This window comes from Grus americana, unplaced genomic scaffold (genome assembly GCF_028858705.1).
Source record: "Grus americana isolate bGruAme1 unplaced genomic scaffold, bGruAme1.mat H_29, whole genome shotgun sequence".
Classification (NCBI taxonomy): Eukaryota; Metazoa; Chordata; class Aves; order Gruiformes; family Gruidae; genus Grus; species Grus americana.
In genome coordinates this window covers 18,320-45,643 of record NW_026561348.1, presented here as the reverse complement: position 1 = coordinate 45,643, position 27,324 = coordinate 18,320, and the positions used below count along the sequence as shown (strand labels likewise).

General features: G+C 44.4%; 1 protein-coding gene across 1 annotated transcript; it reads right to left on the bottom strand.

Annotated features, from left to right (window-relative positions):
* Window positions 1–7,045: 7,045 nt before the first annotated feature.
* LOC129200280 (protein FAM83F-like) lies at window positions 7,046–26,475 on the bottom strand. The gene is made up of 5 exons (XM_054811600.1): window positions 26,005–26,475; window positions 22,001–22,168; window positions 13,690–13,811; window positions 12,392–13,104; window positions 7,046–7,550 (listed from the first exon to the last, which is right to left on the bottom strand). The coding sequence occupies exons 1-5, from the start codon at window positions 26,458–26,460 to the stop codon at window positions 7,486–7,488; spliced, it is 1,524 nt and encodes a 507-aa protein (XP_054667575.1). The 5' UTR covers window positions 26,461–26,475; the 3' UTR covers window positions 7,046–7,485.
* Between the last annotated feature and the right edge of the window lie 849 nt (window positions 26,476–27,324).

Here is a 27,324-nt window from a genome sequence, read left to right as displayed (position 1 = left end):
AGTAGAGACCGCTCCAACTTTTCCTTTCAGAAAACTTCTGATTTATTGAAATGCTGCAGTCATAAATACAGAACAAAGGAAGTGAATATATTACAGTGTCCGTGTTGTGAAAGGGCAACGGCAGATGCTTTGATAAACCAGAAGACAGGTCATTATTTCAGTGCAATGCCTGTCGGAACTTCTACCTACTGTACCTCTCCAAAAAGTTAAAAAATAACTTCCTTCCTATGAGATTTATTAGACTGTGAAGGAGAATCTCAAACAAGTGGTAGAATAATTTACCAAGTCCTAGAAAAGGTACATTGGTGAATTGCCTTGCATTGTACTGGGGCAATGGACCAGACGACCTGGTGGCCTTTTCCATTTCTAATGTCTATGATTATTGCAGTTATATCTCAGGACACTAAACAGAGCCATTTTCTTCCTTTCAGTGGCAGCAAAATGTCACTAATGGCCATGCTAAATCAGAGCAACTGATCCTTCTGCAGATGTGTTGTGCACTTAGCAAGATGGCTATAAATGATCCTACTTTGTTTAGATTTGCTGTTTTCTGTTTCTGCAGTGCAAGTGCTCAGCACAAGGGGACTGCCAGCCAAGGGAAAGAATTTCTGGTAGGAGATTAAGGATAACTAAGGAAATGGTTGCATGACCTATAAAGAGAGGATCATAAATATTGCAACAATAAAACCAATAGCTCTTTCAAAGTTTAAATAGCTTTTCTTTTCAAACACTTGAGGTAAATGCCCTTTTCCCAAGGTTGTCTATCCTTGAGATTCTGTATAGTTTCACCAAATATACTGTAATTTCTCAGGGAGCTAGCTTTTCCTTTTAATTATCTTTCTTTGTGGAAGCGTCCCCTCCACAGAAGTTAGACCCCAGCTACCTGGACGTTCCTTATTGCTTCTTCTAGTACTGAAGTTTCAGAAAAGCCAGAGCATACTACCACTAATAAAATATCCTTGCATTTCTTAAGCACAACACCCACTGAACAATGCAAGAAGGGGCAAGTATGGTTCTGCCCTTTATAACCAAGCAGCAACACTTGAGGCGAACCTCAGACGCAAGGGTCTGCCTGCATAAACACTCAGGTATAACGCTTATATTCTTCACAAACCCAAGTGTGCAACACCCCAGACCTGGGCTGCTGCAGCTCTGCAGATACAGACAGCTGACATTCCTATCCCACACACCCTGTTGGCATGCAAGACATTGCCTTTGTTTTTTCTGCTTGGTGTGGGATCCAGCTCCAGAGCAAGCAGCCCGTTCTCTTGCGTGCTCAATTTTTCCCCCCCGTTCTCCATCCTACCACTAGCCTGTAGCCAGTTCAGGGGAAGCACAGACCAGTGTGTTCCACCAGCCGCACCACAAGGATGCTGATCTCACAGAAGTGTTCCTATTCCTTTGTCACCTCACGTTCATTTAGCTCAAAATGTCTTAGCCCTTGGCTTGGCAGTACTGCTTTGGGTGCTTTTAAATAAAGAGGCACAACACCTGCCACAGGACAAAGGCTGGAGAGCCCTGATATTACTGCTCCATCCCACAATCTGTTGGCTGTCGGTCTGATTGCAGAAAGCAAAATCCTTCCTTTAACAGCCGCTCCAGTTTGGTTAAGTCAAATAGCTGAAGAAACATGGGTGTTCGTTCAGCCCACAGCAGGCGTGTACCAAATCCTCCCCCGAGCCCATGCAAAATGCTGATCAGTCCACAGCCCGCTGGTGCAACATACTTTTCTTTCTTGCACATTGGAAATTTGCTACTCAGCAGCTGGTTTTGCTTTAAAAAAATTAAAAAGGCAAAGTACCCCCTGAATACAGTCAATACTCACAAATGGCAAATATCCTTAACCTGACATCCCTGATCCTTCCCTATGCTACTGTATGTATATGCATTAAAATCAGCTCTCATTTTCATGTTCTAGGTTTCAGGCCCTCTATAATAGCTACAATCCTCATTATTCAAATGTTGTAGTTTGCCTCTCTGCTTTCTGCACAAGTTTGGTTGTTTGTGTTTTCCTGGTTATGTGCAATTTCACACATCCAGTGCGTATAAAATCATGGCTTTCAGCACTCTTCTGTCATCTAGAAGTTGCTGTTTTCTACCTGAGACAGGCAGAAGAGCTGTTTTATGGCTACAGTTCCCCTACAAGTGACATATCTAACGTTTTAGAAAAAGAAAACAAAACCTAACAAGTCAGATGACAAGGCAGAAGCTGATACTGCAGACAGACAGGCTGGAAAGGAGAGAGAAGCAGGATGAGAAACATCTCCAAAACTTGAGACATTGACACATTGTTTTAGGAATTTAGGATACACCAGTTATCTGCCCCAAAGTCCTTGTGCAGACACTTCTCAGCTACTGTCCCTTGCTTCCCTATCTTGCTGAAAAGCACGGCAAGTTTGCCCACACTAGGAGTGAGGATGGAGTAGCTAGTCTGTTACGCTGTGGTTTTCTGTACCCTAACTCCCCAAGTACACACGCCCAGGCTTGCAAGTAAGATCAGAAACAGGTGTTGTGCAAAGAGTTAGGTAAACATCTGCCAGCCTTGCTGCGTGCATAAAGGCCTTACCATTTCATCTACATCCATAGGTTTCTCTTCCAAGATGGTTCCTACAGTCAGTGACTGTGCTTATCCTAAGACTTGTTAGGATTGACGAGGATTCCCAAATTTGCATTTCTTCAGCAGGCCAAGGACAGGGGACGTAAGGTCTGGGGACAAAGAGGTCATTCATTCCTGAACTGCTCCCTGATTTTGAAAGAGCACAGACAAAAGTGTCAAGAAAGAAAAGTGTAGTATTAAAGCAGCAGTGAAGCGATGGGAAGGACAAGTTTATTTTACTTTCTTGGAGAACCTCCCTAAAACAAGTGCAGAAAAAGGTACATAGTGATGGTGGCACTAACACTATAAAGAAAGTGGTTCAGGATCCACGGAGCCCTGACATACTCTGAAACCAGCTTGGATTAGACAGACTCCTCTTAAACAGGACGAATGCAATTGCTATGTGGACTTTAAACACTGAAAGAAAGATGAAGATTTTGTTTACTGCAAATACTTTTTCATGTACCTTAATGCCCAAAAGTAAAATAGGGGCTGGATTTATTCTGAAACATGGTCATGAATTTTAAAACAGGCTTTTGTATACACAAACAAAGGGAGCATGGGAAACAAGAGCTTGGGAGTTACTTAAATGTCAAGGATTACAATGTACCAGGTAAAACTGCAATGTAGCAGAGACTCAGTTTCATAAATGAAATGTCATTGCTGATGGGTACAAATTATATAAGAAAGATGGAAAGGAAAACAGAGGTGGCACTTTGTCAGATGCATTTATAGCTGCAGCAAGGTACAGTTCAGCTGCAAAGAGAGCAGTAGTGAAAAATAAAGAAAAACTCAAGTGAGCATCTGCTACAGCCCTACTTCAGCAATGAGAAAGCAGGAATGACTTAGTCTCTTCTCAAGGTACTCAAAGTCACAGGACACTGTACTTGTGGGGAATTTAGCTGCCCACACATCTTTTAACATGCACCGCCAAACATTGGCCAAAGATGTTCATGTGTTACACAGAAACCTGCTCTAATCCAGATAGTGCAGGCTCCTGACAAATAAACAGAAAAATCCCCAAAACCCAGGAACTGCAGCTGAGAAATTAAAAGCGACACCAACGAACAAACTATCTGAATGTAACATAGTAAAGAGTTTATTTGTTTGACTTAGAAAAGGTCTCTGGCATAATCCTCTGGATACATATACATTACATATACAAATGCATAACAAAAGGAACCCAGAAGGCACACGTTCAGCCCAGAGGCTCATTCAGAACCACTCACCATTTCACGCCAGAAAGAAAGAGCGAGCTGCCAGCCCCAGCTTCGTTACTCTGTCCAAAACCAGCACCACAAGCGTAGGCCCCATGGTATGCCACGCAGATCAGCAAACCCGGGCTGACAAGCCAAAGAGTCAACAAGATCCAGAGAATAGGCGTCCTCTTGGGATTGTCCAGGGTCAGGCCACAGACGCCAAAGAGAGCTAATCTTGTTCTTTAAAATAGCAACAGAAAACCAAATGTCTCCCATCTTTCCTGCCCCCTTGGGAGGTTAGTGGCTTGGTCGCAAGAGGCGGCATCTTGGGCAAGGACCAAACGATAGCTTATCTGCAGACTGCCGTAGGTACTGCTGTACCTTCAGCCTCCGCTGGCAGACTTCCAACAGGATCCATAACCACTGCTCCTCGCCCCTCTGCCCCCCAGCACCACCAACCACATTTTATCTGGAGAGTGATATTCATTTTACAGGTCACAGCCTCAGGTTTGTAGCACTCATCAAGAACCACAATTAGCAAAACTAGTCAAAATAAATGCGGTCACCTCACCCAGACTCAGATCTGTTGCCATAGGAGCAGCCAAATAGTCCAAGTTCAGCTGATGTTATCTTCAGGGAAGAACAAGTTCCACCAGAGTCTGAAATATCCATTCTAGATCAGCAAGGCTGCATGCATCCCCAAAGAGTCACGCTGAGTTTAAGGAGCAGATTCATATCATGCAAGAAAGCAAGTTTGCTCTCTCAAATTAAGTAATTAAACAGTGCGTGATAAGCCTAAGGAATTCTACTAGCCCCTGGAGTCAAGGCATGAGACTCGACTTCTGTGACAGAGGAAGGAATTTAAAAACAAGTGAACATTGCTTTTCAGGAACTGGTGTGGCAACAAAATAGGACAAACAGGTGAGAGATGCTCTCTGGAAAGGAGATCCTGTTAGCTGACAAGGTTAAAGGAATGTGCTCTCACATCTGTCATAGGAAAGAGAAAGTAAAGCATGTTAATAAGCAAGCACAGAAGGAAAGGAAGGACAAGTGAAATCAGCCTCGGCCTATTTTTGAAGTCACTCCACCCAAGATGAAGCAAGACAAAACCAAAGAGATAGAGGACTTCCTGGAAAACCTGACCATATATATCAACATGGTACTAATTAGCTAATTAACCTATTGCACAATTAAAAAATAAATAAATATTTTTAAAGTCTGGGAGAACAAGGAAGCACCAGATGACAAAGTTCTTACCAGAACAAAAAGTGGAACAAAGTTGGCCTGATAAATTTATCTCTGATCTCTGCTAACAAAGTGAAATAAATACAAGGAGACAAAAAAAAAATCTCCCAAATGACTGGAGAATAACGGAAGTATGGCAAAATCAAGCCATTTTAGACAATCCTACAAACATACAGCGAGTAGCTTTCGGCACATGAGCCATACACCTGAAGCCAACAAGGACAACTCAGGTATTAAGTTACTTCTATGTCCAAGTGATGGTGTCACTTCCAACAACTCTTTTCTCCCATTAACAGGAACAATTTGATAAAACACTGCTTATGATAGGAGCTGAGAGACCCAGCTGTAAAACCACAGCTTGTTCCCAGAAGGCTATATAGAGTAGCAAGCATTTAACGCACTGAGTGAGGATGAGTAAGTTTAACAGAAGGTTAAATACCTTCAGTATTTTAGGGTCTCAAGATGTTCTACAGGGTAAACTCAGAGTAAAACAACCCTGCTTGCCATTCAAGTTAAATACACTTCCAGGAAAGGCAGTTAATCAATTAATCAATCAGTCAATTACACTTTATCATCGACTACAGACAGCTGTTTCAGTGTAACCACCATTGCTGCAACCCAGCACTTAGAAGAGTCTTTGGAACAGCTTGTTTGTGTTGGGAGTGCAGCAGTTGTTTTTGTGGTGAATTCCTTGTGCAGTGAAAAACTCAAATGGTTTCTCTAAGCAAAAAGAAAACTAAACCTGTGTTTTTCTAATGTCTGAATAGGTTTTTGGCAAGTAGGTATGTTAGTTTTCAGGTGCCTACTTACAATTAGAATTATTTTTTCTTAGGTATCACAAGAGGGTTTATTTATGACAGCAGAGTATGTAATTTAGATGGCAAGAAAGCAGAGTGAAACATCAATCCACACGCTGAAGAAACAAAAACAACCCACTTCTCCACTCTGTTAGTGGGTAGAACTGGAAAAGGGCCAGTGATCAAGAGGACAGAGGTCCTGTGTAATGAATAGTTACATATACCGTGAACCTGCAACTTGGAAAAAGTGATGACTGAGGACATATATGATATAGGTCTGTAAAATCACAAGTGGCAAGGAGACAAGGAATAGGGGTGGTCATCACTGTATCTGACAGTGGAAGAATTAGAGCCACTTGATGAAGTCATCAAGAAAACCACTAAAACAGCCTGAAAACAGTTCTTTTTCATACCACACAATGAACTCAGGGTTCACTGCCACAGAACACTGTGGAGGCCAAAAGTAGAAAAGGATTTTTAGAAAGGGACTAAGCTCATTCATTCAGGCCAGGTCCAGAAGGAACTGCCAGTTCAGAAAGTCCATATACTGTTGGAATGGTGTCAAAGAAAGACCTCTGTATACAAGCTTTATATTTTATGTTTCTGTGATCACCTGTTACTGGCTATCCTCAGAGACAGGATAGCAGATAGATGGCCTTTGGTCTGATCGCATGCGGTGCTTCTTATGGATCAAAGCTCTCGATTTTGGCATGATTTAGAGTTTGGAAAGGTTAACTTCAAAAAAAAAAGAAAAAAAGGAACATTTGAAAAGCTTGTATGCCTCCTCTGCTTCCTCTTTCAACCCTCAAAGATGTGCTCCTTAATCATTCAGTTTCCATGAATGGTAAAGTATTGCTGAATTAGCAACAAACAGGATTTTGTAACAGCCACTGAAGGCTGCATTATTGCTCCCAGATCCTGCCCAGTCCCCCTTATTAGGTATTTCTCCTGACCTAGTCTCAACTGCAGGTTAAACATCCCCCCATATTCCATTTTTTCTCTTTATTATATTCTTGCAAAATCACTTTGTTCGACTGCTATATTTATGACATGAAACTGTTAAGATACTAATCTGTTGGCCTCTGCTAGCTAAACCCTTCTCTCGGACCACTCATTTCTGCATGGATAAATGACAACAGGAAGACTCCTTGTGGACAAAGGATTGCTACGCTGTCTGTAAACTTCCTTATTTCACCCAGAATTTGCCACTTCAATTGGATTTAGCCTTCCAGCTGGTCAGACCAATACATTTCTGCAGTGCAGTAAACAATGCAACACAGTGATTCTGAGTCTGTAGGTAGACAGACTGAAGTAGCAGCACAAGTAAGTCAGAAAAATCTCCTGCATTTATCTGGACACAGAGCAAGCTCTGAGACCAGTCATCACAGTTGTTTTTATATATAAAATAAGTGTGCACACCGACATATGGACTAATACATTCATCACTAACCCTCATTTAAGGGACCGACCATCCACAGTCTACACTTCACCCAGTAAATTTGCTTTAACTGGGGGTGCCAGGTGCATCCAGGACCATGCAGTGGCCTGACAAACCACGGCATGAGGACTTGGCTGTAGGTTCAAAATCAATCAAGAAGTTACTGTTCCAGCTTGTTCAGTCTTCAGTTCTCCAGGCAATCCTTCACAATCAAGATAACACACAGGTAGATTGTTTGTTTTTATCACTTGTAGCGGAGTTTGGACCCAGGTTACCTGGAATGAAAAGAAGTTAAAAGTAATTTTAATGTTAAGAAAGTAAGACCTGTATAAAGTTTGGACTCACACTTCAATCCTCTATTATTATTTACTATACACCTTGTATTAGACCTACATTACTCTGCACTCCCTCATGATTTTATTTCCTACTATTGTGAAATGAAGAGTCACTAAAATAAGAGCACATTCAGAGTTTTCCTCACTCTGGAGGAAACCACTGGAGGAGTATTTCCAGGCTTTGGCCCGTACCCAGGCCAGCTTCAGTGGTATTCTTAGGTCCCAGCTGGCACTGAAAAACAGTCTGGCTATGACTTGGGTGGGAGGTTTTCCAAAGAGTGAGGGATGGAAAAAAAAAAAAAATTAAGGTCATCTCATCCATCTGATCCCCACACACATTCTCAGGAGACGTTTTTTCATGTCCAGTTTTAAACATCTCAAGTGCTGGTATTTCCACCATTTCCTTTGCAAGAGAAATCCTAAGGCCTCAGGGTCTCCCACTTAAGTAGCATAGTATGCTGCCTCAATTTTTTATCATCTTAGTTTTTTTTTTCATTGCTCACTGTATGGATTCCTTCTGCTCCCCAGTATCTGTACTTTGCCATGCTTGCACTGCTGTCTGATCTCCTTCATTACAGCTAGCTGTTAGTTTGGATGCTGAATCTTAAAAGTGTCCAATGTTGGGGAATCCCCCATTTCCCTGGGGAGATTATTCCAATGGCTGATTGTTCTCATTGTGAAAAAGTTTCCTCATGTCCAATCGGAATCTCTCCAGGAGTAATTTGCACCCATTGCCCCTTGTCTTTTCCATGTGACTCCCTGTAAAAAAAGGAGTCTCAATCTTCTTTGTAGCCACCATTTAAGTACTGGAACATGGTGATGATGTCTCCCCTAAGTGTTCTTTTCTCAAGGCTGATCAAACCCGATTCTCTCAACCTTTCATCATATGGCAGGCTTCCCAGTCCTATGATCATCCTAGTGGCCCTCCTCTGGACACTCTCCAGCCTGCCCATATCTTTTTTGTATAGTGTTTTCCTCACCTGTAGGTGATGGGGAAGAGAAGATCTCTCTCCTCTCCTCCTCCTTCTCTCCACCTTCTTCCACACTGCAACTTCTTGCTATCCACATGGGAGGCTGCACTGAAACCTCCCCTCACTTTTGTGGCTGCTCTGTATGCTACTGCCTCCTCCCCACGTCTCCCCATGGCATTTCATTCTACCTCCTGTCCCCCCTTTGACCCATTCCTCACCACCCCTGTTCCCCTCCCTGTCTGTACCACATTCACAGCCCTCATGTATATTTTCAAAAGTGTCTGTTCTCCTCTGCTTAATCTCAACTCCCAACTCCTTTATTCTTCTCACTTTCTACTCTTGTCATCTGACTTTTTTCTACAGATCCTGCTACAGTTAGAGCAAACACCCTCCTTAAATGTACCCAAGAACGTTCCCCTCTTTCTCTTCAGAAAAGAGCCTGAAAATTCCAGTTACCACCTGTTCATGATCCCACTTTGGCTAAAAAATACCGGTGACAACTAAGCAGCTATTTCTGCAGTATTGCAGTGTCCAGTGTAAATATCATTTCTTGTTGCAAGAAATACCCAAAAATGAAACATGAAATCCTGCTATTAAGTATATGTGCTCTGCAACCAACACTCATGAGGAGCAAAGGCCAATATATGGAGAAACTCAGGACGGCAGACCCTCCTGAATGAGCCCACTTTGCTTCTTGCAAGGGAGAAAACAAAACAAAAAGCCAAGCGCCTTTCAAAGGCAAATAGCTTTCAAACCCTTGCAGTATTTCCCAGAAACTGCACACAGACATCAGTGTCTTTGCTGATCACAGTCTGCCCAGCAGCAGCTTAAAAGGAACAAGATTCTGGTCAGGTTCAGAGCTGCTGCTGTTGTGTTCCTAAGCAGGCAACAGTGAAATTCAAGGGTTGTTTCAATTTGATTATGCGGTTTAAGAAAGCCTTGTAAGACAAAGCATGGTCTCCGTGCAGTGTGCTAGGACAACGCCTCAGGATGTTAATTTGGACACTTAGTTTGGGACATTACTGTCTGCAGCCCTGGTATTTTCCAGACTCCCAATTCTGACTTGTAGGTAACGTTTCCTAGCACACAAACACCCAGTCAGATTTTCAGACTGTCGCAGAATGCACTTTCATCACCTCCCTTCCCAGTTCGGATTCTCTTCATCACCATTTGCTCTTACAAGACTGAACCTGACCTTTAGCCTGCTTGAATAATGTCTTTCAATTACTCTGCGAGCTACTCAGGGTGTAGATCTGGTCTCTCTATGCATTTGCAAGGTGGGATGTGTCTCTGTGGTACTACAGAATTAATAGTGACTTTGGAGGCTGTGTGCACAGGCAGGCCCACAGGGCTTAAGTGTGCTGTTTAATCTTTACAAAAGGTAAGGGCAGCTATTTCAAACTGTGAAGCTCTGAATAATTGCATCCTAATCTGACTGCATACCAAGCACCTTCTCCCTCCTTCATTTCCACTTCTTACCTCCCTTCTGTCACCCACAGTATCACAGCATCAGTTTTTTATGAGGCCTGCTCAAAGACCACTTAAACTTTTAAAACTAAGTCAGTCCTACAGTTACCCAAGAACAAAGTGCCTCCTATTTTTATCTTGAAGCTGGAACGCTATTCCATGTCCATGTTCAATAATTTTTTATTAAATCCTAATGAAGCACATGCTACTGATTGAGTAGCTGCAGGATCCTCTGTGGTAACTCATTTTTTTCCTCTTTCTCATGACTCTCCATCTTTCTAATGTGCCCTTTATCATCTCTGTTCACATGCCACTTTGGGAGCACTAGAGAAGCTTTCTCTCAAGAACAGTGATTCAATTCAAAAGGAACACACAAGCAGTGATCATCCTCCAGCCTTTTACAACACCAGATGACCTAAGTCTATTCACACCATACCTCAAAAACCATGGGAGTCTCCCGTTGCCACCAAGAACAGGCATTCTCAATTTGCGTAAAACAAACACACAAAAAATACCTGCATGGACTCCTTGGAAAGACTTATCAGGTCAGGAAGAGCACAGCGGGAAGGCTGGTGTGCTGGACCTCTGTGCCTTCCCTGCACCTGTTCTCAGTTCTTCCTTCTCCTCTACTGAAAAAGGTGCCAGCCCTCAGGAAGTAGCAGTGGCAATAAATAAAACCTGAACATAATAGCATGATAGTGTCTTTGTGGAAAAGGTCCAGACCAAGCATCAGACTGTCTGGCACAGATCCACTGTGTTAAAAGGAAGAGGGACATCCCTGCTGCCCTGACTGTGCAATGCCCCAGAAGGGCGCAGTGCCCCACTCATCAGCTAGAGGCATCAATCTCTTTTGTGCCTTAATCTGGGCCTAATTTCATCATGACATTGTGGGAATGATGGGCTGTCTGCTTTAAAACAGCTGACAGTGAGAATGTAGGGAATCTCTGATATTGTGAAGTGCTGACAAATCAGAGATTACACAATTCTCTACTTGTGTCACTAGAGGGTAGTGCAAGCCCTCAGGTCCATTCGTCTGAGAGGATATGCCCATACATCTCCCTATAGATCTTCACAGATTTTGTTGTTCCTGTCTCTGAGGAATGGGGCCCAGCAGCACATACTGTCTGTGCTCAAGACATAAAGTGACTTGGAGAGAGAACCTCTTTAGACCAGGGTTTACTTCTGCCTCCCCAAATGCCAAACACACATCCTAAAATGGGTCTACTATAGTCTTAAATAAACCATCCATGCCTTCTCTCATGTTCATTTGGCTTTTTTGAGTCTCTCCTTCATTCAGCCAGATATATTTCCAAGAACCTAATCAATCGCTATTGTTGACCTTTCCAATACTGTGCTTTTCTTTTTGGTCTCAGGAGAATGTCTTTCCATTTCCTATCATGGCAGTTTCAAGGGAATTAAGTCTCTCTGCACCTGCATTTCGCATTCATCAGAGCACAGAATGGACAAGTATGGCTGGACAAGTCAAGGAGAGACTTTCTCCCCAGAACTAGTTTATTTTCCTGCTGGTACAGGATGTATTGACACCCAGCACAGCTCACAGAGAGGAAGACAACCAGGCTGTAGTCCATAGATTTACTTCGATCTTCAATCAAAACATCTAAAATGTTGGGAAGTTAGCTATGAACTCATAAATTGGGAGAAATCTTTATCATTTCTGCCTTCAACTGGATGAAAACTTGGAAGGACTGAGTGAAAATATCAATTGTGTTAGCAAAGAAAGAAAGGTTGAGATCTAGTACTTTTCCATAGCTTCTATTTTCATGACCTTCTCCCCCATTTCAGAAGGTGATAACAGAGCAAATTAAAAAGACTTCCAGCCTCTCCTCCACTCCTTGCCCCCTCACCTCAACACGAACACATTTTCCTCTCTTCTCCACTGGTAACTTGTCACGGAAAACACACCTGACTAAAGCCAAATGAGGAAAGAAGGAGTCACACTGGAAATCTGTCTGCACCCTGCTAACCACTACAACACTGAGCATACTGCTGCTGTTTATTAGGGCAGTGCACTTCATGAACTGTACACACAACCTGTTTTACACAAGGAGATGTTCAACCTTTCTCTCCCTTTGTCCCATACCTGCTTGCTGAGAAGTATGAGAAAACATTTGCATGAGAAGTACCAATACGACTGCCATTAAATTGCCTTCAACTTAAATTGCCTCTATCATTTGATACACCTTCTGCTCTTCTTTGATCCCACTCATTTTAATGTAGAGGAAATAACAAGATCTACTCACAAGTGCCTATACTGAATATGTTTGCACCAATCACCTGAACTTGGAACAAGGGACACCAAAGCAGAATATGCTGAGGTTTTACCTGAGATGCCTCCAGTGCTCCGAACACTGGCATGGCCAATGCTGAGCCGCTCATATTCCAGTTTCATGTTCCCAAGGTCTTCTCCTGAATGTCCTTCACTGGCAAAAGAATTGGCCTCAATGCTTGAGCCTGGAGACCGTTTGGCCTTGCGACTGAAAAGCCCACTGGCAAACCGTTTTCCTTGCTTTGAATTGACTTGTGCATCTTCTTTCTTCACATCTCGAATAGACTCTCTGGATTTGGATTTATTTTTCAGGTCCATGTGGAGCCGGGAGAACAGTTTCTGAGGGCTCCGATTCAGCTTGTTCACGTTCTCCAGAGGTGGATCGATTTCTGGGAACTCTTGCTCCAATGTGATTAAGTCATTCAGAAACTGATTTAACCGTTTCTTTGACTCACTTGTTTCCTCCTTTTCCATGTTTCCCTGATTATCCTGCCTGTGTCGTGAAGCCCAGAGCATCATATCACCACGGGTTGCCCCCGCCACTAAACCATACTTGGGGTTAATGAACTTCCGAGCCACGGTGGAAGAATGAAGGCCTGGCTTCCCAATTCCAAGAAGGAATGGGTTAGCAATACCCAGTTCCTTGTAGAAATTAACTTCCTCTGAGATGGCATAGAGCTCACGAAACTCAACGTCAAACATCTCCACGTGCTGTCCTGTCAAGACTAGCAGGATGTTTCTGTCAATGTGGGATGAACTCCATGTGAAGCTAAGAGTAGGAAACAGAACTGACATTAGATTTTTGAGTGCATACTTGACCCAGCCCACCTAACAATATCTAAGACACTACATGGGAATCAGTAGCATTATGCCATTTGCCCCTATGTCCTTGCCAAGATGGGCCAGGATAGATACGTGAAGCTCTTTATTATTGCTCTTCATTAGGCATGCAGACCAGATCTGGAAGAAAGGCTGTAAAGCTCTGAAGGATAGTTTACCCTTTCAAAAAAGCAACATTGCACCAAGAGGAGGAGTCTCCAGACTAAAAACCTCACTGAAGAAAACAGAGCACAATGGCTGATAGGGAGTCCTTGCAGACCACCACCTGATGCAGTGTGGAACTATCTCTAGCCCACTGAAATGGTCTGCTAGCATGGGCATGTTCCATTCTCCCAGGATCAGCTGTGCTCTATGCCACCTTCTCTGTCGTCCCACCCCAATTTCTACAGATGCCACAGAGATTACAGGGAGTGGGATAAGAAAGGGAATGACATGGGAAGAAGTCTCTCGAGCAAAGCCACAAGCCATTCTTTACACAAAGAATGTAGCTTTGCCTTAAGCAAAAGCGACCCACCTGTATGATCCCGTGGCCACCTTTTCACCATCCACCATCAGGAATCGGGATGCCAGTGTGCCTCTGATCTTCCCTGCTGGCATGTAGAACCCAACTCCTGTCACAGAACGTATGCGGATATTCTAAGAGGGAGGTGGAAAGACAAAATGTCACAATAAATAGGGCAGAGAATTAGATAATTGCCAGCTCCAAGTCTTAACATGTCACTCACATTATCTCACTACTTCTGGGACTACAGTTCATTTTGTATCAGCCACCAGAAATCAGAAGGGCTGCACAAAGGAAAGCATAGTGCCGTAAGACCTCTTGTCATCCCCTAGCTATGCAAGTCGCTCCCCTCCATCAGTTTATGGCCCCGTCCAATGGGTCAGCATCTTTGTAACCCTGCCTGCTGTCTTCAGCTATTCATCTCAGCCCACTGGCAAGACAATGCTTTCAAAATCAAATAATCCTCCATCTCCAGTTCTGTGCTGTAGCTCAGAAGGCCCAGCCCAGTTCAGGGGAATGAATCAGAGGAAGCTCCGAGTCACGTCTGTATTCTCTGAATCCTGATCCCTGTTCCACAGCACTCGTGAGCTCTTCTCCAAACTATGTTAGCAGGACCACAAAACCAAGGAACTTTGCAATACCTGTGCAGTGCAAAGGGCACAGTTACTTGGAGGGTAATGTATGAGACAGGTCTATATTAGGTTCTTTTTGTGCTTGTGTTCCGATTCCCAACAACACATGGCTGGACAAAACTGGGCAAATTAGAAGACTGGACAATTTAATTATTACAGAAGAGAGGAGGAAACAATTCTATGGCTCAAAAGATAGATGTTTCCTGTCTATTACAACAAAAAGAGAACTCTGACCTTTATAATTTTGCTAAGGACCACAAATAGTTACAGTGTCCACCCAGATTTCTGACTGTTCAATGGAGAGTGGAAAAAGACAGAACTTTTTTTGAACAAAAAGAGTAGGATAAGTGTCTCTACTGATGTCCTGAATATATCAGCAAAGAATTATTTCTGAAGAAGATGACGGAAAAACTTTTCATTAAATGAATGGAAGTAGTTAGAAAAAGATAATACCGCTCACCAAACTTCCTGTCTCACACTCTTTGGCCAGCAAACCTACAAGTAATGAACCAAAGCACTACCAGACACAGAGAAAACACAGATTTAAGGTTACATGATTTTCAACAACAGATGTGTGACTGCCCTTACTATAAGAATCACAGAATGGTTTGGGTTGGAAGAAACCTTAAAGATCATCTAGTTCCAACCCCCTTGCCATGGGCAGGGACACCCTCCACTAGACCAGGTTGCCCAAAGCCCCATCCAACCTGGCCTTGAACACTTCCAGGGACTATATTTGCACACTGGACTCAGTGTTATTCTGCTCATGGGTCCTGGCTGCATGAGGCTGAATTGCCAAACTGTCTAACATGAAACACCCCCTCCCCCAAAACCACTGATTGTCAGTATAAGTTTAGAGCAAATTATCTTGTTGCTCTGACACACAAATTTAGACCATTTTCTTCATTCCACCATCTGTTTCTGTAAGAATTCTTTTAACAATGAAAAGCTAAAAGGTCTGGAGTAATAAATGCAGGGTTGGGAGTCAGATAGTCCCAAGGGTAATCACAGTCCTGAAACCACTCCCTGTGATGTTCTGGGAAAGTCAATTCACCTTTGCCTCATTCTTCCCCCATCTGCAGAGCAGCAGAATCATGAGGATTTGGCTAATGCTAGCACAGCCTCAGATCCCACAAAGAGCTAAGTCCTATTATTATAAACCTCACTGACAGCTTAAATATTGATAGGCTATAAAAATCTGCATGCAGGAACGAGTGATTATAAGAATGCAGATTTATTTTAAAAAAAAAAAGTTTTCTGACTATAACTCTTACCTTTTGAATCTGCTCCTATTTTCCCCACTAAAATACAGCAGTGGCAGTACAAATTCTGACTAACAGTAACTGATGATACTACTATTTTGCATTCATTTATTGCTTGATCTGGAGTCCTGTGTGGGCATTAGCTAATTAATGCTCCCAACAATGCTGAAAGTATTATTACCCTGTTTTAAAGACGAGGAGCCTGAGAGAGAAAAAGATGAAGTGACTTGCCCGAGGCCTAGCAGTGAGTCACATGTGTGGGATGCTGAATGCAGGTTGGGTAGAGCTCAGGAGAAAGGGTGCCCTTTCCAGTATTTAGAATAACATTTGTAGTTGGCTGGCTGATCACCTGAAATATTTTTTTTCCCTGCTGAGTAAAGCTGGATGTGGGATTTGCCAAATCATGGAATATTGACTGCAAGTGTCAAGAAGGACCTCTGTTCTTCAAATCAGTCAACAGCTCTGACACGTCACGTACCTTTGTGAATCAAGAAATATCAGCCTCTGTGAGCAGAAAGTTTTTTAGCATGTAACAAGTGTGGATTTTATTGTGTTTGTATGTGGTATCACCTTCTTTTGGTGGAAAGAAAGCACATTTGAATTTCTGCAGTAACTGAGCTACACATAACGCTTAGAAAGGCACAGAGGGGACAGAACCAAACAGCTGAACACATAAACCTCCTTGAACAAAGTAGGCACAGGAGTGCATAAATACATCTTGAAATGCAGAAAACAAGCACAAAGTCATATAAACATCGAGTCACTTAACAGGTTATTTGTATAATGTTTTCTGCCTTGAAGGATCTTGGAGCATTTGTAGACTGATATATCAAGCTGTACAGAGGAGGAACAAGCCTGAGTTCATGTACTGAAGACTATACAACAAAAAAAGAGGAAAGACAAATATAAATGAGGTGAGATTGTAGCCATTCTTTTGGGCACTAGTGTTACAGTAATAACAAATATTTTGAGAAGAGGACCAGTTAGTTAGCTGGATAAAAACGACCCCTCCAGATCTGTATCCTTAGAGAAGCCTGCCTAAGGTTTGTCATATCCTGGCTTATGGAAGCTGCAGTCTGCATTAAATTTCCACATTTCCTTTACACAGGCTCACACCACTCCTCATCACAAGCAGTGACTAACATCTCCCTGGCAGCAACTTAATACGGACTGGTAACACTCAAGCCTGACAGAGCATCCTAATACAAACAGTGAAGAAATCAGTTTTTCTTGCTTTATTGTGACGCAGTTTTAAACCTTACCCTGAATCCACAGGAAGTTAAATTAGACCCAGTTTAGAAAGTCAGTAATAGGTTGTGTTGTGACTGATACTAAGTTGTCACTTGACAGACCTGGGCAGTAGTGCTCACAAGCTGGGGTTGAGCAGGGGGGATACACGAGACAGACCCTAAAGGGAAGCGTTGTAAGTACTTCCACCAGGGAATCCTGTGTGTACCTTCCCTCTTAGAACAACCGTTGATATAAATGTTGCAAAGCAAGCAGGGATATCTTTATTTCAAGTTGGGATAGACAGCATGAATGACATCTGTAAACTAACAGATGTAAAACAGATTAAGAACAGGCAACGGACAAAAGCAGTAGCTGACACATGACAGTGACTCAACAGTCCCTTATATTGACTGTGTTTCTCAAAATGTGGAGAGCCCCTTTCTGCTGTCCCTGGAAAAATCAGATCCCTTCAGTCAATAGAATCTGTTGGGGTAGCTCCTGTCCTTTGTTTTCTTGTACTATGCTTCACCTGAGCACAGAGCTGAGGGGAGGCCTCAGATGCCTGTTATTTCCCACTCTAAAATCCTAGATGGAAGTACCACGGAATGGGGAGAGAGGAAGAGAGATAGGAGGTTCATGGGGACAGGACCACTGTAACAATAGTAAAGGAATTTTTCTTATTCATGGTCTGCAAGATTCTAATTTCTGGTGATCAGACCTCCAGGTCAGAGAGATGGGTGGTTGGTGCTCATATTACACAGGGACACAAAAGCAGCTACAATCTGGAAGCAGCCACCAAGAAATGCTGGGAAATACTGTGGACATATCCTATGTGTTTGCCCTGAACAGTTTTGGAAAAGGCATGCTTGTTGACAAAAGAGTAAAACTTGCAGGTAATCAAGTAGAATAGGATGGAATGCAGCTAGCTGGACCTGGCCTGCCAAGGTCAGTACGAGGTATTATTTATTTGGGTCTCTGCACAAAGAGAGCCTTGTAAGCCCCCATTTTCAAAAGGTCACAAGCAGCCCAGAAGAATTCTCTAACAGATAATTAAAAAAACAGCAGCACTGCATCACATTACATTCAGCTTCCCTCTCACTTGAGTTAGGAATTGATGAGGAAAGATATGAAATACTGAAATGAAATTCCAAAAATTTCTTAGGCAGAAACTTTTAAGAATTCCTGGAGTGAGGGGAGGAACTCCTTACATGTTAGGGAAAATTAATGTAAAAATTAACATGAAGGTGAACTTTCTGCAGGTAACTCATTCCCTGGGCTTGCTTGGAGCTCTAGGTGAACTCCCTGTCTTTGAGCAGGAGTGTCTGTTACTGGGGTCTTGGTTAGCAGAAGCACGGGGAGAAAGAGAACGCACCTAAAAACTGGTGAGAACACTCACCCTCAGGTCAACAAAAAGAGAACTTTTTGCAAGGCTATGAATTTTCTATCTATGAGAACTTTGATTCATCGTGATATCCGAAGAACACTCTTGTGTCAAACATAACAGAAGTCTGGCAAACCATGTCATGTCGACTCAGGAAGCCATATGACTCATGCACACAAGACACGCTCTTACTAACATCCCAGGATGAATGTGTTGATGATTGAATTTAAATGCATTTCTAGTGATCTCTGGCCTTCAGACAAAAATTGAGGTTTTCTAATTTCATGCTTGGAGTCAGTAAAGAACTTTCTGTCTTTGCAGAATGAGGTACTGTCTTGTCTTCCTACAGCAGTTTCCCTCCTCCGAGACTGTCAGCAGATCATGATACCTTGCCATCTCAAAACAATACAACAGCCAGGAATTTTGCAAAAATGCCCAGCACTGTATGTAGACAAAGGGCAAAAACCAGTGTTAACAGTAAATCTCGCTGTATTAGGACCGTTGAAGTATTCACTCTGCATTGGATGAACAAGGTGATGGAAACAAAAGGGCAGGAATCACAGAGCAATCTGAGCATCTGGTGATGATGAAAGACAGAATAAGCATCCTGACCCTGCAGCAATGACAGCCCATGGTAGTGTGTCATCTCTCTTTCCCTGGGATCAGAATGTGCCTCTAAACCTTAAGTTACATCCCACATTGCTGCAGCTTTCTGAGGAAAAGCCATCCTGTAAATCTTGCACAAGCATTCCAAAGGAAAGGTGGGAAGAAGGAAAAATATGCAATTCCTTTGTTGACAAACTATGGCCCACTTTTAGAAGAAAGCAAAAGGGTTACACAAAAAGACAGTGTAAGGAGAGAATGTGTTCCCTGTTGCTGAAACTTTGTAGAAAAAACTCAGACATCAAAGCAGAAGTCAGGAGAAAGACATGTCTTAAAGAAGAAATGGGTGAATGATAAAGTTAACTACACTAGAGTTTCTTGTTCTTCCTCAGTGTCCCGGTTTTGGCTGGGAGAGAGTTAAATTTTCTTCCTAGCAGCTGGTATAGCCCTGTGTTTTGGATTTAGGATGAGAATAATGTTGATAACACACTGATGTTTTAGTTGTTGCCAAGCAGTCAAGGACTTTTCAGCTTCTCATACTGCCCTGCCAGCGAGAAGGCGGGGGGGCACCCAAGAAGCTGGGAGGGGGCACAGCCAGGACAGCTGACCCAGACTGGCCAAAGGGATATTCCGTACCATATGACATCACGCTCAGTAAATAACTGGGAGAGTTGGCCAGGAGGCACGCAGCTCCCGAACTAGCTGAGCATGAGTTCTGGGTGGTGAGCAACTGTGCTGTGCATCACTTGTTTTGTATATTATTTTATCATTATTATTATTATCATTCTCTTCCTTTTCTGTCCTATTAAACTGTCTTTATCTCAACCCATGAGTTTTACCTTTTTTCTTTTCAATTCTCTCCCCCATCCCACAGAGGCAGGGTGTGTGCGAGCAAACGGCCGTGTGGTTGTTTCAGCTGCCTTCTGGGTTAAACCACGCCACTCAGCAATTCCAACATCCTCTGTGATCAAGCAATGTGGGACAAAATGATTCTGCCTGAACAAGCCCGGAGGCCCAGATTGCTTTCTTGCTTTTCAAAACAACCCTTGACACATTACATCAATGAGGTGGGGGTGGGGGGACTCCTCAAGGGGAAGCCTTAACCTTGCTTGAGATTCCTTGGGTACCTAAAGCCTGGTGTTAGGAGAATCACTATATGATGATTTCTGCCATTCTGACCCAAGCAGCACCATAGATACATCCAAGGCAGTCTTGGGCAGGATACTAAGAGGCCATCTTCCTTGAGAGGTAAATGACCTGCTTCCCCTTACAGGAAGACTCTTCCCAGTCCTTCCATAGTACCATAGACAGGAACAAACTGCATTGCCCTTAACAAGATTAACTAAAGCCTTAGCCATACTGGAAAAGGAATACAACCACCTCAAGGGGAATTTAAGATACAGCATGAGATAGCTGGGAAAAAGAGGGGGAAAAAATGAAGGACAGCACTCTGTGGGCTGGAGCTCTGCAGAAGAGTGAACAGCTAGGTCAAAGGATGTTAAAAAGTTCTTCTCAGTGGACCTCCTTCAGCTCAGCTTGTATTTGGACTTTTTTTTGCTGAAGGAGTCTAATGAAAAACATAGCGAGGGCTGCTGTGAGAGAAGGGAAGCGCAGAAAGGGCACAGAAGAGTTTTCTCTGCTTTTGATGGCATCAGTTCAAACTCTGCTTCTTTGGAAAGGGTAACGCAACTAGTGTTTATGCTGCAGGACCTAGTCACTGCTGTAGCACGTCACTGTGATGATTGGTTTTGGAGTGCAAAGTCTGTGTAGATACCTACGGAGAAAGAGGTAAGAGGAAGAGCAGAAGGGGACTGCTTACTGTTTAAAGACAGAGAAGGCAGACAAAAAGGAACTCACACCTCTAATAGCATTGCAACTTTTTCTAAAATGCCAGGGCATCTTTTCATTCACTCTACCCAGGAGTTAAAATACGCAGTACTGAAGGCATCATTCCTGCACATGATGACACGGTGAGAAAAGTACTGGGAAACAGGCACCGGAACAAATGGAACTACTGCTGTGATTTCACACTTTTGTACCAAAGAGACTCGAGCCTAGGCCACAGAATACCCCTGAAGCTTGAAACAGGTCTATTATGATGATGTCTGTGTCTTGCTTTCAAAGACACCAGAGGAAAGATACTTCCATCTCTGTTTTGGAGAAAGATGAGAAAGCTGCTCAGCTGGATGTCTTTTTTGATGAAGTCCAGAAAGTCAGAGCAGAGTGACAGTTCACGGGAGCATTGTTCAGATATATGCAAGTCATCTTCATCCAGATTTAAGAAGGTTCTCCTAAAATGGTTAATATGAGCCTCTATAACTATCAGAGCTTTTTTAGTTTTGGTTGTGTGGGTTTTGTTTTTTCTTAAACCATTAATCGAGTGTTTATGGAAGCTCTGCCCTTCCTCCAGGCAAAAAGGCACTTTTTTTATCCCCGCTGCTCAGAAGAACAGTTGGATCACAAAAGGGGCGAGTCTGGCATCCCATAGGTTGTTTCCAACCTAGCAACTTTTTCTCTATTCAGAACAAGTCTGTAGTAGTGACAGTGATTAAAAACCATGAAAAAAGCAAGGAATACAATACTAACTGTAAACACACGAAGGATTTCAGTCTGTATGTAATGGAATGAGATCCTACTAAGGCTGCTTCTGCCAGCCAAGCTGAGCTGACTACTGTGCTGCATGCACTATATGAAGGCATATTCTGATATGGAACTGGGGAGCAGCTATGCTCCTCAATCCATATGTTCTCAGACAAAGGAGGACTACAAGCTCGTTCACTCCCAGGTGATCACTGCTGGATAGGAGAGTACTGATTTCACAGACTATATGTGTCCTAGAACTGGGATCCCTGCAGACAACAACTCCAAGAGATACTCTGGACTCCAGTTTGAATCCTTGCATAGGAGACCCACAGGAATTTCCTCAGACAATTTTCTTCCCAAACAGGAATATTAAGGTCACAAGAGCCAAGAAACTACATAGATCCCTGTCTCAGGTGAAAGACAAAAAATCCAAATCTTTTCTTTCTTTCTTTCTGTATTAGCAAGCCACTCTCTCATCCCTCTGTGTTCCATCTACCCCTGTCTAAGTGCTGTGATGTGACTTGTAGGGAGGAAGACATGTGTTTGCCTGTCCAAATGAGTTCCAAGATTCATTACAACTAAAAATGGCCACTGACCTGCAGGAGATAATGGCTGAGTACTGAATATCTTACCCGTATCTGCAAGTCACTGAGGTCAAGGCATCTGCACATTTCCAAGAAGAGCTTCACACCCTCCTCATCTAGGATTATATAGACTGGGATCCAGCGTTTATATGCTGCATCAACAATATCGCGGAAGATGTCCCGGTCTGTAAATACATCCATGACCACTGCAATAATCTGGAAACAAGAAGACAGTAGACAGACAACTGAATAAAATACTAGGAACTGAAAGGGATTCCCATCACACTGGTGCAAAATAAAGGAGAGCACTGATACCAAAATATGGAAGAGGAGGATACAGGGGAGACAAAAGTACAGGGAGGTACATGCCCAAGCACTACCAATAGTCTTGTCATTTTCTGGCTTGGCTCCTGCTGCACTTTGGAAGGAACTTAATAAATGTCTTGGAGAGCTCTCCTTCTTCTAGGGGAAGATGGCTTATTTCAGCAGCCTGAGGAATGCCAAAGCCAAATACCTAGTTTCTCCTCTGTGTTGTGAAACTTTCACTGCCTCCATGAAGATCCACTTAAACAAAGAACACCACTGAAAATAGATTGAAAAAGAAGAGTGAAAAACACAGCTCTAATTTAATCAGAAGGTGAGTAATGGAAGAATGAATGTGCAGAGGAATCGGGGCCTGAATCCTCAGCCATGGTATGTAGTGCAGACAACAAGAATTTTTTTTTTTTTTTGCCTTTTTCCCCAATTCCCTGTGAGAAGCCTGCTGTCAGGGCTGGCTTCATGAGGAATGTCTTACGGAACTCAAACATATACACCTCATATTTGTCAGGAAGGGACTGGGGAGGGAGGGGGAGAGAGAGAGAGAGTGTGTGCGTGTGCTTTTTTTTTTTTCCCCAAGATTTGGAGGCAAAAATGATTGTTCCCTCTCTTCACATGTACATTTTTTCTGGTATAAAACTAATCCCTCTTTCCAGGCACAGATTTTACATAAAAACAAAAGGTTGCACTGACGTGACAGACAAGCCTGAACATTCATAGGATGAGTAACAACAAAACCAAGAAGGTTATGGGCAACTTTAATGCTGATCTTACATGTTTTGTCTTTCTCTCCCTTTCTGTATCTTTTACACCATTAGAAATATCAATTCACTTTTCTGCCTGAGAGAGTTATTCTCCCCAACATTCGAAAGGCTATGAATGAAGGAAACTACTGTTTTCCTAGTCCTACTGGGAAACATCAACTTGCCAGGTCAGAGCTCTCATGCTGACAGTATGCTAGGAATAGAGTTGCCTGAATTTTAATTTCCCAGGCACTGGGGTCACAGTGACGAGCCAAGCCGTGCTGGGGATGGCACATACAGGTGTGAATGGAGCTGAAGACTGGATCGAACAGTAGGATTTTCTTCACTTGAAGTTTGGAAGAGGTGCAGCTCAGTTTGCAGGAGTCCCCTACAGAAGGGGGAATAATTCTCACCAGAGACCTCTTTCCTTTAAAAAAATGCCCTTGAATAAATTGCTTTTGGGAAAGTGATGCCACAGTAAATGTCCCCTACTGTGTTTGCTGAGTCTCTGCTTGTACGGCCAAGAACAACCAACACATCTGCTCCATCAGGCTCCTTCTGTCAACAGTGCTTACACAAGCTTTTCTTTGTTAGAAAAAAAGAGCTGACATTGTGTTTATGCTCATCATTAACACATAGGTTCCTGATACAGGTGAACTATGGTGGAGCTACATTATAAACTAGTAGTAAGTCCCTTGATAACTCCTGCTCAGCAGAACTGGATTTCAGGTCCTGCCTGCGTTCTCACTTCCCAGCCCAAAGCAGCGAGATGCAGGGAATGTAGCTAGAACCCCTGAAAATTAAAATATGGTGAACTTGTGCCACTTTATCCCTGAACAACTTTATACACAGGTAGATTATAATTAAAGGCATGAAGAGTTCATGCATTAATTCAGGCCTGTTATGCTCCCTCTCCCCTCTACACACTGTGGTATGGATGTAGTTATTTAGGAGCAAGGATGCCAAATAATATTCATTTGAAGTAAGAACATCCACATAGGGAATGGATCAAGAATAGATAGAAGTGTGAAGTGTGATTTGTTTTCTTTCCATCTCCATTTGCAATGAGTCCAACGACTGCAGAGATTACACCATGTCCTGGACAGACCATTAGTTGTTAGTACCGGCCTTGCGATATGAAGGGATGGTTCCCTCCAGGCTTTGGGGCCCTGGGTGAGTTCAGGCTTCTTTACAAGACTGTGGATTAAACCCAAGAAAACTGCAGTCCTGTACAAAAAGCAGATGAGCTGCCTTGCAGGTGGCACTTCCAAGCCAGCAAAATGTGCATTGGGTTATGGCAGTCTTCTCAAACCCCTGCCACAGCTGGAGATCTATCAATATTACCTAGGAGCGTTCCCAAATACAGCAAGTCAGAGCATGAATGTCTACCCCTGCAAGAGGTTTTCCCCATTCCTCTGCCTATTCTATGGATAACAACGTATCTACAGGGCCCATAGGTGTGCCTAGCTCTTCATAGGTATTTACAGATTGGCAAGCATTAACTTGCCAATCTCATTGCGGCAAGGGAGCTTAATTAGCATATGTTTGTAAAACACTGATGATAAGCCACCCACAGCCATGTGCCACATATTACTCGTATCTGTTTAGACCCCTCACCCCAAAAATAACCCAAAACAACCAGAACCTACTCTCATCTGCTGAATGAAAAGCAGCTACCTGGAGATTTTTTTTGCCAGGGCCAGCTCAGCTGAACACAGTAGGCAGAGTTATCTACGAAAAGGACCATTAAACACTTAAATGGCTGTTAAACATGAAACCACCTTTGAGCTGGGAGGGGCACAGTTCGTCCAGTCAGTTAAAAAAAAAAAAACTACAAAGGTATTAATTACTTTTAGGTGCCAGGCACAGCTATCTAAAAGAACAAAGTTTCCCAGTCCTTACACAGTCAGTGGAGGCATTTGCAGCAGCGGAAAGAGGATGGCAAGTTGCACTAAATTGGAGCGTAAACATTTTACAGCTTCTGGCTCTTCTGAACGACTGATCACACCAGTTGCTGAGCAGGATTATGGGGTGTGCACGTATTTCTGTGAGCAGGGAGCTGAGGAGATCACCCGCTGGATTAATCCCTCTCTGGCAAGTTTTCTGTGTTTCCCAGCAGATTTGGTTTTAACAAGTCTGCAAAGGTTGTGTGTATCGTGTGTGCTGGGAGGGGGGAGCGGGTGGAGGAGGAAATGACTGCTGAATTAGAAAGCAGAAAAAACAGAAAGCAGTAAAACTAAGAGCAGGAATGAAGTGTCTTATGCTGTTATGCCCTTTCCCAGAGGGGATGTCAGGTCTGAAGAAGATCATTTCCTGAGTGGTCTTCCCTGGAAACTTCACCCAGACCTAGAAAAAACTCGTCATTGCCCCCCACCTATTCAACAAAGCTCTTGTAGCGTCATGGCTGGTTTGTTTTCTTGCCAGAGGTGCCCTGTCATCACTAACAGTCCTTTCCAGCCAAAGATAAATATGAGGAGCAGCTGCATATTGTCTGGACTCCGGCTGCTTGCAGTCCAGGCTGGATGTTATTGAGACCACAAAAAATAAACCCCAAAACCACCACCCCATAAACAAACTCTCTGCCCCGTGTTTAACTAGGGATACCTGCATGTACAGGTGGCTGGCACAGCATCACAACCTGTCTTCCCCTGAGCCAGTGAATCACAAAAAGCAAAACACAGGTATAAAACCCCAATTTGGGGGGAGAGGGGGTGCAGGGGTTCAACCGCATCCTGGGCGTCAGCTTTGGCAAACCATAACACGACCGGTAACTAACTGCAGGGAAAGCCCTGCCTGATGGACGCTGACCAACTGGAGGGCCAACACGCTCCTCCCGGTTCGGAGGGAGCCAGCGAGCACAGCCTGGCCACAGCGAGCTCTTGCTCCCCCTTCCACCCCACGGGCCCCCCAGCCAGGCCCTCTGCCCAGGCGTGAAGGCGGGCAGGGGTGGCCCATCGAGGGTGCCCGCTTCGTGTGGCGGCCGGGCCCTACCTTCTGCGCCTGCTGGATCATCTCTCGCACCACCTCCTTCAGGTGGGGCGCGCTCTCCTCCTTGCGGGGGTGCGTGAAGAGGGCCACCCGGCTGATGCCCCGGTAGAAGGTCTTATCGGTCCAGCCCAAGTCCAGCGGGGGCACCTCCGTGTCCGAGCACTCGGGCCAATAGGCCAGCGAGAGGGTCTCACCGCCGGGACCCCGTGCCACCTTGCCGCCCTCCCGGGGGTCGTCGTATCCCCGCCAGCTGCCCCGCAGGGCCTGCAGCTCCCGGCTGGAGAGAAAGTCACGGAGCTGCTCCTTCCTCAGCGCCTCCCGGTAGGCCGCCTCGCCCCGGGTCACCAGCGCCTCCAGGGCCCGGCGCTGCTCCTCGCTGTAGTAGAAGCGGGGCTGGGCCTCCGTTACCTTCTCGTTGACATGCGACTCGTCCAGCAGGAGCACCTGGGACTCCGCCATGCTGCCGGCACCCGCAGCGCCGGCCGGCCGGGAGGCTGCGGAAGGAGGGAAAGGCAGAGCCGGGCCCGCCTCACCTGGCCTGCCCGAGCCCGCCCCGACGGGTGGAGCGGCCGCACCGCCCTGCGCCGGCCCCTCACGCTCCCCTGGATCCCTGGGGATCTCTTCTGCTCTTCTCCCAGACCCACACGCGTCCCTGGCCCCCAGGGGACGGGGTGGCCGTCCCCTCAGCATGGCCAGGGCCAGGGACCCTGACCACAGCGCTTGGAGGAGAGCCTGGCCTGGGCTACGGGCAGATTTTGGGGTGCAAATGCAAAAGTCTATTTAAGAGGGTTTTCCCCCCTTTTTCCAACACAGCAGCCACCTGAGGGGTGCTCATGGGGAAAGGGGGACACGAGCGTGGCCAGGGACACCGGCAGAGCACCACGGTGGCCACGAGCCATGGTCCATCAGCCGCAGCTGGCTGCTAGCTGGTCCTCTCCAAATCCACTTACGGAGGAGCAGTAGCAGCTCAGCGACTCCCGAAAAGCAGGAGGTGGGTACCCTGTTTACAGATGGGAAGATGCCAGTGCGATTTGCCTGGGGCCACCCAGCAGGCTGGTGTCAGAGCTGGGAATAAAACCACCCTGCTCCCAGTCTCTGAATGGGAGCATGAATAAACACCCCCGGCTCAACACACACGTCCCAGCTGAGACACTAGGGGCTGTAATGCTAAATTATGATTTTTGCGTGGTACGCAATAGTTGCTGGGGGCCCTAATGAAGATTCAGGCCCCACTGCGGTTTGCAGTGCGTACACAAAGGATAAAAAGCAGTGCTTCCCCTTGCAGCCCAGGGACCCAGGGACGGAGCTGGCAGAGATGAGCAA

Excerpts from the sequence above, each read along its gene's own strand:
- LOC129200280 (XM_054811600.1), bottom strand. The coding sequence starts at position 26,460 with ATGGCGGAGTCCCAGGTGCTCCTGCTGGACGAGTCGCATGTCAACGAG. Across the intron at positions 13,812-22,000 it reads TCAGTGACTTGCAGATACGG|AATATCCGCATACGTTCTGT; the intron begins GTAAGATATTCA and ends CCTCCCTCTTAG. Across the intron at positions 13,105-13,689 it reads GTGGCCACGGGATCATACAG|CTTCACATGGAGTTCATCCC; the intron begins GTGGGTCGCTTT and ends TCCTACTCTTAG.